Genomic DNA, 12,431 nt, shown 5'->3' on the forward strand with positions numbered 1-12,431 from the left:
TGGTTTGTATAATTGCGCTCCATAACAAACTTTATGTTCGCTATGACTATTAATCTATATAATTCGGTATACATATACATAAAATATATGTATTTGGGTCTATTTGTATATTTCGGTATACAAATGGGTCCTGCATTTGTATATTTCGGTATACAAATGGGTCCTGCCCTTTGTATATTTCGATATACAAATGGGTCCTGCCCTTTGTATATTTCGATATACAAATTGGTCCTGCATTTGTATATTTCGGTCTATTTGTATATTTTGGTATACAAATGGGTCTTGCATTTGTATATTTCGATCTATTTGTAAATTTTGGGTATACAAATGGGATGGCAAAAAACATGTAATATTTGCTGCGAATTACAAATAAAAGAAACTATAACTATAACATTTAATTTGAATTAATATTGTTATTTCATACAATTTTCCCATTTAATTACGAATGGCCCAAACGCTCGCCCCTAGAATTCTCCATGTCTACAATCGATGGCTTTTAATTAGCCATGTACCATTAGACTTTTCGTCAGTAACTCACATTATTGATTATTCCTCTGTTGTTTGCTTTCACAAATGTCTTGATTTGTGGAAAATGGCCAATACATGAAGGAAAAATCCAAATTATAATCTCATTATGATCTTTATCACTTGGCCATCTTACCCATCAATCATCATCACGTGGGCAAGGCATGAAGAAAAATCTTGTTTGGATTCATATGCTAAGTCAAGTTTTTTGGTTATATATCGATTGGTCTTTGGCATCATCTTCCAAGAAGCAACATCTCCTAAGATGCTAAAGCCATAGTGTTGTTCTAAAAAGCCATGTGTGAGCAATGCTTTTTTTTCTCTTAAGCAACTATAGTTTGAGTCTGAGATCACTATTGACTATGAATATATATAATTATTTTACTAAGTGAAGATTCAAGAACATATTTTTTCATTACCTGTAAATTAGGTCTCCTTCAACTAATATATAAACTATGTGGTTTTTATTATTAAGATGAGTGAAAAATGTTAGAGATATCGGCAATGCAATATTAAGAATATTAATGTACAGAGATAGAGCTAGGTGAGGATTTATGGGTTCGGAAGAATCTCTTAGCTTTTCTGTATACCTTATATTTGTACTAGAAAATTAATTAAATATATGTGTATATTAATTTGTGAACCCCTAACAAAATTGATTGACAGTTATTAAAGAAATTTAGAACCCCCAAACTCTTAATCCTGGTGTCACTTCTGTTAATGTATATATTAAATTGTGTTACTCTTCCGTCTTGGAAATATATAGATGAAAAGTTACCACAATTTCTTTTAACAGTTCCATAAAAACTATAAAATTTCTACGTATGAACCAATGATCACATGTTCGTGCGATAAAAACTATATAATTAGACATATTTCACTACTATATATACTATTATTATTATCTATACTTTCAAAATATTACATATCTTACCATATCTTAAAGAAAATACACTTAGATACATGTATTTTTGCTATCATATACACAAAAATAGGAGAGGTGCGAGTGAGATTGGAGAGGGAGGAGAAGCAAGATTCGTACGGATCTTGAATACATGTGAATCACAATATCACACCAATACATCTATATCTGAGATACATGTATATAGATGTATCTGGAGGTACCGAAATCTAATAAAAAATTAAATATTGTAAACTAAATTGTATCTAAATAATTAGCTCCTAAACTAGTGGAATTTACATAAGTTCCTCTCCCACTATTTTCTTGTTTACTCTTTTGAAAGATTTTCCGCACCTATAAATAATAGGGGTCTTCTTTCTTTCAGTGGTAATTTGACCCTAAACTTTGTAGTTGATGGTTTTTAAAGGCATGCAAAAATAAAACATGACAAGTAAAATGGATCGAAAAGAGCAATTTCTTGTGACAATGGATGTACAAGTAGTGTAGTGAGGTGTATATTAGTTGTGAATAAAAGAAGAATTGTGAGGAAGTAAAATTTTAAATCTATAATACATTCATTCATTATAAATAGAAAAAGTAAGAGATTATTATTTGTTGAAGGAAGATATTTTCAGTGGAGATGCTTTGGACTCAATGATTAGTTTCAGAACTAAATTGAGTCATACAGTATTGTACTGTTATATCCTAAATAGATTTTTTTTTTTTAAAAATACTCACAAAAGTTTCTTATTAATTTCTTTAACATTTGACTTTTCTTCAGTAACTCATGATATTTTGCTACAGTTGCTTTTACTGGACAACAAATTATGTCCTAATTTTATTAATTTCTTTAACATTTGACTTTTCTTCAGTAACTCATGATATTTTGCTACAGTTGCTTTTACTGGACAACAAATTATGTCCTAATTTGAAAAATCAAATTTATAAATTCTTTGTGATCTCTATTATTTGGCCATCTTATCAAGAAAATGAGCTTTGGAATCATCAGCCAATTAGTCATGTTTGTTCAGCAATTTGTTTAATTTGGCATCATTTGCCAAGCAGCGACGTAAGTGGAAAATTCAGAGAATCTTCTTCTAGGAAATTACGTAGCGATAGGAAAAAAAAATCCGGGAAAAGAAGTTCGTTAAAAATGAGAAAAATATTTGTTTCAAACGAAAGTAAGAGAAATGAATATCACAAAAGTAATATTCGGCATACATTGTCTCATCTGCATTGTACTTTTGGGTTCAAGAAATTATTGATCTATTTATGTATGTCGTGAACATCACTCATGTGCTTGAAAATCGATCCTTTAAGTTGAACTAACTTAGAATTTGGTTTAAGATATGGATATGTTTTTAAAATAAAATGATCTATTATATAGTATTTGATTTTAAGCTAAAGTGGTAAAAATAAGTAAAAAAATCATAGAATTTCAAATTTATAACTTTTGACGTATAAGCCAATAACCAAAAGTTAATCCAAACAAACGCTTAGTATTATGAATCAAAATTAGGTATATGTAAGCTGCTAGAATGTATATCGGAATTTTTGGGTGAAAGAAAAAGGAAAAACTACATAACTAATCAAACATAGATACTATATATACATAATTACTTTCAAAAAATTATCTAACATAGATATACTTAAGATTTTATAGTAATTTCTCCTCTCTCACTCGACACATTCCCACTTTTCTCTCTCCTTACACGTTAATTCCCTTATCACCCTCTTACTCTCTCCCTCTATATAATTCATTGTGCGAATCTTTCTTCTTTTCTATTTCCATTTATTATATTAATAAATCACATTGAAGTTTTACCTGAATTATTTTTATCCAAACATGTGAATTTTGATCTTCTTAGATTGATACAATTAATTATATTTGTGTATCAGAAAAATTGTTATACTAGCTAGTATCAAATTGTATCTTCTTCGGTCGACACACATGAATACAAATTAATTGTATCTATGTATCAAAAATAATTGAATTTGTGTTTCTGAAAAAACTAACACAATTATTATCAGATTGTCTTTGTGTGTCGAAAAAAATTAATACAACTATTATAAAAGAAAAAAGTAACAATTATTATGCGTGTATTAATTTTAGGATTGATACAATATTCAAAAAAAATATGTATTCACGTTTTTTTCATTTGTGAATCAAAAAAAATTGAATAGACTATATTTGTCTATTTATTTCAGGGATGATACAATATTCAAATTATCAATATTTCTTTTATTTGTGTGTCACAAAAAATTGAAGTAGACTCTATCTATGTATTTATTTTAGGACTAATGCAATTGTATTTGTGTATCTATATATCAATTTTAAAGCTAATATGTGTATCTGTATGTAAGTTTGGCAGAGAGGCGGCGATATTTGAGAGAGATAGAAGAGAGATTAAGTATATGTGTATCTGTGTATCTCAATTGCAATTAAGATACAAATTGTATATGAGATACACCATGCTCGTCTCTATTCACTATTTGTCTCGATTTCAGCTCTGCTTTCTAAAATTATTGTTATGAATTATAATTAGGCAAACTATATCTACTATTTATAATCATAACCCAAATTATAGCTACTTATAGTAATTCCTCATAGAAATATGTATTCTAGTCCAAAATAATAGGGAGTTGGATCAGTAACATCTTTATGAGGAAATTAAACAAAATGTTTATCGAATTAAACAATATTTCTTTTTACTGTTGCGGATTTTGTTAGTGGGCTTTAGGACTTTAGGCTAGCCCACTTTTGTAAATATCATCACTTATTTAATACCAAATAGGAAAAATTACTGAAATACACGTCTTATGTTTTCCTTATTTCTAATAGGGAAAAAGGACGAATTTACCCCCGAACTTTGATAAATGGTACGTCTATGCCCTCCGTTATACTTTGGGTCCATCTCAGCCCCTGCCGTCCAATTATCGGTACACACATGCCCCTCTCACTAACGGTCCCCTCATCATGTACACGTGTCTTAATCCTAATCAACTACCCGTTTGACCATTATTTTTAACCCATAAACTAACAACCCGCCCCATAAATCCATACCCACCCGATTCCCTCTAAAATATCCTAAGTCAATTAAAAGACCCAAATCTTCCGGGTCTCTCATTCCTATCTATAATGCATTGTTAAACAAAATTAAATACAATTTTAATACAAAATTTATCCATTACAAATTTCTATTTTTTTTTATAGTGTTTTGAGCTAAACTTACAACAAAAACAATTATTGAATTACACAAAATGGGAAACAAAATTAGATATATAAACACATAGTTACGATCCTCCTCACTAATAACAACAACATGAAGAAGAAAAAAAGAAAAATAAAATTTGATTTTTTCTTCGATTTTTTTTTAAAACTAAGGGATAATAAATAGATATAGAAACTAAAACGATGGAACGACGCCCTATGATGCATCGGCGGCGATGAGTGAATCGATTTCAATTTCAGTACATTTAGCGAATCTCCCTTTGATTCTGGGTCGAGTCTCAGCATAAGCTTCTCTAGAAGAATATCGAATCGTCTTCTCGAACTTTCTATTCTTCCTCTTCTCTCTATACCTCATTACCCATGCTTCTCTGTCTAAATCGGAAACTGCATTCGGTATAGCGGTGTCGGCACCGACACCAGCACCGGCGGATGAGTTCATCACAAAAGTGTTTGATACATCCGTCATCGCATTGTGGTCCGGTACAACTCCGACGTCAAGAGATGATGATGAAACCTGTTAGTTAAACAAAAGAAAAATGAGATCGATTCACGTGAAGGAAGAGGAAGAAGGAAATAGACGAGAGAAGATACAGATGCGTACACTTTGGCTAATGGATTGAGAGGTGAAATTGTACATGTAAGGTTTAGATCCAGCGAAATCGATTTCGTAGGTAGGGAATCCATCAACGACTGGACGTAGTAAATGAGTACTTGTTTCGTTGTTGTTCTGTACCGGCACAACTCCGTCGGAGCTGTAATGGTCGTGTTGATGCTGTTGATGATGAAGAATATGCGGTTTTTGCTCACATGACATTAGATCTATATCTAAATACGAATCCATATCATTAAACAAGTAATAAATCTGATCATTCCCTTCTTTCGGCGTCGGAAGGATCCACGACGCGGCTTCAGCTTCTTCCTCCGGTTGAGAAGGATTCTCATCAGTACTATCAAAGTACTTCTCATCATCAACAACATCAGCATTAACATCATCACCACCGTGAGATTTCTCACCAGTACTATGAAAGTACTACTCAATTCTCATTTTTCAACTCTATTGTGAGAGGAACGAGAGACCCAGAAGATTTGGATCTTTTAATTGATTTAGGATATTTTAGAGGGAATCGGGTGGGTATGGGTTAATGGGGCGGGTTGTTAGTTTATGGGTTAAAAATAATGGTCAAACGGATAGTTGATTAGGATTAAAACACGTGTACAAGATGAGGGGGCCGTTAGTGAGAGGGGCATGTGTGTACCGATAATTTGACGGCAGGGGCTGAGATGGACCCAAAGTATAACGGAGGGCATAGACATACCATTTATGAAAGTTCGGGGGTAAATTCGTCCTTTTTCCCTTTCTAATACCCCCTTCTATTTCTAAAAATCTCTAAAATCCATTATTTCTTTAATGTATCCGAGTTACATATTAATGTATCCGAGCTACATATTATATATATGAGCTAGTTTTTAATGTATCCGAGCTACATATTATGTATCTGGTTTATGTTATAATGTATCCAAGATACTCTTTAATGTATCCGAGCTACGTATTATGTATCCGGTTTGTGTTACTTTTTAAGGGATTAATGTAATTACAAACTAATGAGAAATAGATTGTAATTTCATATTAAAACTATGAGATTTATGTAAGTTATACTAAAAAATAAGACCCAATGGGTCCTTTGGATTAAAAAAAAAAAGTTCAAATATACTCCTCATTCATCTATGAAAAAATTGTATGAAATAACAAACTATTAATTCAAAAATAAATGTTATAACCACAGTTTCATTTAATTCTAATTGGTAGCAAACACTTCGCCATTCTCCTCTCTCCCCAAAAATCTCGCTCGCCACTCTCCCTCGCCTCTCTCACTTTATACAAACACAAATGTATAAATTATGTTTTTGTTTGTACAAAGTAAGAGAAAACTGTATATACAAATACAAATATATATCTCTTCATCCTATACACTTGTAATTATACAATACAAATCTTCCCCAGCCTAGTTCTCTTTTGCCTTTCTCTTTTTCTCGATTTATACAAACACAAATTATACATAAATTGTATTTTGTATAATGTGTGTTTGTATAAAGTGAGAGATAGATTTATATACAAATCTATTTGTCTACAACAATACAGTTACATATACATATACAGATTTATATTTAAATGCATATAATACACATATACATATACGATTGAAAATCACAACAAAAATACATATACTTATACAACTTACAACCAAGTCAGTTTCTTATTTGTATACAAATTTCAAATATATACTTATACAATTGGAATGAATACCGAAATATACAAATTAATAGCTCCATAGCAAACATAAAATTTGCTATGAAGCGCAATTATGCAAACTATAGCTATAACATACAAGTATTATTTTTATGTTTACTAAACCTAAAATTTACTCTTAAATGGGAAAATTGTATGAAATAACAAACTATTAATTCAAATTAAATGTTATAGTCATAGTTTCTTTTATTTGTAATTCACAACAAACATTTCATGTTGTTTGCCATCCCATTTGTATACCAAAATATACAAATAGACCGAAATATACAAATGCAAGACCCATTTGTATACCAAAATATACAAATAGACCGAAATATATAAATGTAGGACCCATTTGTATACCGAAATATACAAATGCAGGTCCCATTTGTATACCGAAATATACAAATAGACCCAAATACATATTTTTTATGTATATGTATACCGAAATATACAGATTATAGTCATAGCGAACATAAAGTTTGCTATGGAGCGCAATTATACAAACCATAGTTATAACATACAAATATGATTTTTATGTTTGCTAAACCTAAAATTTACTCTAATTAAATAGAGGAACTTATATAAATCTGACTAGTTTAGGAGCGCCTAATTACTTAAGATACATCCAAATACATGTATCTTGGAAACACGGGGTCAAATTTAGGTCTAATTTGTTCTAGATACATTGTATCCAAGTGGATTCACATGTATCTATCTGTGATAGAAATCTCACTCGCTTCCCTCGCGTCTCTCCCATCTCACTCGCCATCCTCTCATATATCGGGTATTCCATATACATGCAAATCACTCCAGATACATACAAATCTTGCTCGCCTCTCTCCATATTTTTGCGAATCAGATAGCAAAAACACATGTATCTAAGTGTAAGATACATAGAAAATTCTTAATTAGTGGTAAAATACATACTCCCTCCATCCCATTTTATGTGACAACATTTGACCGGGCACGGAGTTTAAGAAATAAATGAAGACTTTGAAATGTTTACCAAATTGCCCTTTAAAAAGTAGACTCACTTTTCTCTCTCCTCATAAATGTATTGGAGTATTATTTTAAGACCAACAAGGGTAAAAGATGAATTGTACCTTTAAATACTTACCATATAAGGAAATGTGACATTCTTTTTGGGACTGACCAAAAAGAAATGGTGCCACATAAAATGGGACGGAGGAAGTAATATTTAAAAGTATGAGTAATAATAATATATATGGTAGTGAAGTATGTCTAATTATATAGATTTAAAATTTTACTTCCTCACAATTCTTCTTTTATTCACAACTAATATACACCTCACTACACTACTTGTACATCCATTGTCACAAGAAATTGCTCTTTTCGATCCATTTTACTTCTCATGTTTTATTTTTGTATGCCTTTAAAAACCATTAACTACAAAGTTTAGGGTCAAATTACCACTGAAAGAAAGAAGACCCCTATTATTTATAGGTGCGGAAAATCTTTCAAAAGAGTAAACAAGAAAATAGTGGGAGAGGAACTTACGTAAATTTCACTAGTTTAGGAGCTAATTATTTAGATACAATTTAGTTTACAATATTTAATTTTTTATTAGATTTCGGTACCTCCAGATACATCTATATACATGTATCTCAGATATAGATGTATTGGTGTGATATTGTGATTCACATGTATTCAAGATCCGTACAAATCTTGCTTCTCCTCCCTCTCCAATCTCACTTGCACCTCTCCTATTTTTGTGTATATGGTAGCAAAAATACATGTATCTAAGTGTATTTTCTTTAAGATATGGTAAGATATGTAATATTTTGAAAGTATAGATAATAATAGTAGTATATATAGTAGTGAAATATGTCTATATAGTTTTTATCGCACGAACATGAGATCATTGGTTCATACGTAGAAATTTTATAGTTTTTATGGAACTGTTAAAAGAAATTGTGGCAACTTTTCATCTATATATTTCCAAGACGGAAGAGTAACGCAATTTAATATATACATTAACAGAAGTGACACCAGGATTAAGAGTTTGGGGTTCTAAATTTCTTTAATAACTGTCAAACAATTTTGTTAGGGTTCACAAATTAATATACACATATATTTAATTAATTTTCTAATACAAATATAGGGTCTACATAAAAGCTACTAGATTCGTCCGAACCCATAAATCCTCACCTAGCTCTATCTCTGTACATTAATATTCTTAATATTGCATTGCCGATATCTCTAACATTTTTCACTCATCTTAATAATAAAAGCCACATAGTTTATATATTAGTTGAAGGAGACCTAATTTACATGTAATGAAAAAATATGTTCTTGAATGTTTACTTAGTAAAATAATTATATATATTCATAGTCAATAGTGATCTCAGACTCAAACTATAGTTGCTTAAGAGAAAAAAAAAACATTGCTCACACATGGCTTTTTAGAACAACACTATGGCTTTAGCATCTTAGGAGATGTTGCTTCTTGGAAGATGATGCCAAAGACCAATCGATATATAACCAAAAAACTTGACTTAGCATATGAATCCAAACAAGATTTTTCTTCATGCCTTGGCCACGTGATGATGATTGATGGGTAAGATGGCCAAGTGATAAAGATCATAATGAGATTATAATTTGGATTTTTCCTTCATGTATTGGCCATTTTCCACAAATCAAGACATTTGTGAAAGCAAACAACAGAGGAATAATCAATAATGTGAGTTACTGACGAAAAGTCTAATGGTACATGGCTAATTAAAAGCCATCGATTGTAGACATGGAGAATTCTAGGGGCGAGCGTTCGGGCCATTCGTAATTAAATGGGAAAATTGTATGAAATAACAATATTAATTCAAATTAAATGTTATAGTCATAGTTTCTTTTATTTGTAATTCGCAGCAAACATTCCATATTTTTTGCCATCTCATTTGTATACCAAAATATACAAACAGATCGAAATATACAAATGCAAGACCCATTTGTATACCAAAATATACAAATAGACCGAAATATACAAATGCAGGACCCATTTGTATATCGAAATATACAAAGGGCAGGACCCATTTGTATATCGAAATATACAAAGGGCAGGACCCATTTGTATACCGAAATATACAAATGTAGGACCCATTCGTATACCGAAATATACAAATAGACCCAAATACATATATTTTATGTATATGTATACCGAATTATATAGATTAATAGTCATAGCGAACATAAAGTTTGTTATGGAGCGCAATTATACAAACCATAGTTATAGCATACAAATATGATTTTTATGTTTGCTAAACCTAAAATTTACTCTAATTAAATAAAGGAACTTATATAATCTGCCTAGTTTATGAGCGCCTAATTACTTAAGATACATCCAAATACATGTATCTTGGAAACACGGGGTCAAATTTAGGTGTAATTTGTTCTAGATACATTGTATCCAAGTGGATTCACATGTATCTATCTGTGATAGAAATCTCACTCGTTTCCCTCGCGTCTCTCCCATCTCACTCGCCACCCTCTCATATATCGGGTATCCCATATACATGCAAATCACTCCAGATACATACGAATCTTGCTCGCCTCTCTGCATATTTTTGTGTATCAGATAGCAAAAACACATGTATCTAAGTGTAAGATACATAGAGAATTCTTAATTAGTGGTAAAATACATAATATTTTAAAAGTATGAGTAATAATAATATATATGGTAGTGAAGTATGTCTAATTATATAGTTTTTCCTATTAAATATGAAAATTTTGATTTGAGTTTCTGATTTTTGGATTGAAAAAATAATAAACCAAATAAATTTAGAGTAAATTATTTTTTTTTAAGTTAAGTTTGGGATTAATCGATTTGAAACTGTCATCTAATTTTGCTTTATCAGTTATATCAGTGGGTGCCTTGGAATAAATTCCTCGGCCACTTCATCATCTTTAGTTCCAATTAATTTCCTCTATAAAAACCCTAAGTTTGTCACTAGTTTTTTCTACCCAACACTCCTCACACTATTCTCTCAATTTCTCTTTAAAGAATGAAAATGTTTGTCAAGATTGCATGTTTGGTGGTTTCGTGCATGTTGATTACATTTGCACCCCATGCAGAGGCAGTGACTTGTGGCCAAATACAGGTTGGGGTGGTGAATTGCCTTCCTTATTTGCAGAACCGTGGCCCAATAGGAGGCTGTTGTGGTGTCATTAAAGATTTGCTTAAGCTTTGTAAAACACCACATGAGCGTAGAAAATCATGTAGATGTGTCAAAAAAGCTGCTAATACTATAAAAGGCATTGATTTTGGCAAAGCTGCTGGTCTCTCTGGAGTTTGTGGTGTCAAGATTCCTTTTGAGATCAGCCCCTCTGTTGACTGCTCCAAGTATGTTTTTAGTTTACGTTAGCCTAATTCAATCTTAAAAGTTAGAACATTTAAGATGTGTTTGATACGAATTAGAGAAAATAAATTCTATTAAGTAGACATTCTAAATTCATTGCGCCGAAATTGTAAGCTCAAACCCTTGACCATCACACTCTTCATCACTCCCGAACATCATTTCCCACCCTATCTCATTCCTATAGTATTTACTAGATTACATATAAATATTTTTAGATAATGTTTTCTTTCTTACTTACTGAACACTAGAAAATAAATAAAATACAAGTTATTTTTCAAAAAAAAAGACAATCGAAGTGGAACTCAACAACCAGATGAACAATAAACTAGGATGAATCTAGTTTTGATATACCATGTCAAATTATGAAATAAATATTGAGTCTATAATATAAACTCAAAAGTTAGCTCACAAACAAAGATTTGTCCAAGATCATATAAAGAAACCACTCATCCCTTCTCCAGTAGATGTGGGACACTTCAACCCCTAATATACAATATAATTATTTCGACTAGTGGCATAACCGTAAATATATATAAGAGGAATAGGTTTTTTTTTTAAATCCGACTTAAATCCACTTTTCAGGTTTCTTTACAATTAATTACCCCTACTCTAGAAACTCCTTCTATTATTGTATATATATGTAGCTAGGTAGTAAATTTCTTGGTTAATGTTTGTTTTAATGTGACAATGCAGGGTGAAGTGACGTTAATGAAAGAGATTCATTTTCCATATCATAATATATGGTAGTAGCACAATCATGTGGACAAGAATAAGATAGGTCGAGATTGATCCTGCTTAATCACGGATCGTGTCCGTTTTCTCTCTTTTTAGCTTCTTTGTGTGTTTTTTTTTAATCGTACTCGAAGTCTTGTAATAAAACTTTGGAGGTTTGTTATAATACAATCCAATCAGCTTGATAATGCATGTTCTATTTTATTTAGTTCAATGGAAGTGTGATGTACATAACCTGATACAAGGCGAGGCGTAATTCTTGATTTTTCATATTAGGTTACACACTATATATTCTCTATAACAACATTTTGATACAACAACGAAAAAATTTCTAAACAAATAACACCATTATAGAGAAGTTTGATTGTATTACGTTCAACA

General features: G+C 31.2%; 1 protein-coding gene and 1 pseudogene across 1 annotated transcript in view; one reads left to right on the plus strand and one right to left on the minus strand.

Annotated features, from left to right (window-relative positions):
- Nucleotides 1-12,120, plus strand: part of LOC125839970 (non-specific lipid-transfer protein 2-like) — a 554,062-nt gene extending 541,942 nt beyond the window's left edge. The window contains exons 2-3 of the mRNA XM_049518932.1: nucleotides 10,953-11,302; nucleotides 12,012-12,120. Of these exons, the coding sequence (XP_049374889.1) occupies nucleotides 10,965-11,302; nucleotides 12,012-12,021 (348 nt within the window). The 5' untranslated portion in view covers nucleotides 10,953-10,964 and the 3' untranslated portion in view covers nucleotides 12,022-12,120. The remainder of the gene's footprint in view (nucleotides 1-10,952; nucleotides 11,303-12,011) is intronic.
- Nucleotides 4,834-7,792, minus strand: LOC125839895 (zinc finger protein CONSTANS-LIKE 4-like; annotated as a pseudogene).
- Nucleotides 12,121-12,431: the final 311 nt, after the last annotated feature.

The sequence above is a fragment of the Solanum verrucosum genome, unplaced genomic scaffold, assembly GCF_900185275.1.
Source record: "Solanum verrucosum unplaced genomic scaffold, falcon-dt-bn FXZP01000177.1, whole genome shotgun sequence".
Classification (NCBI taxonomy): domain Eukaryota; kingdom Viridiplantae; phylum Streptophyta; class Magnoliopsida; order Solanales; family Solanaceae; genus Solanum; species Solanum verrucosum.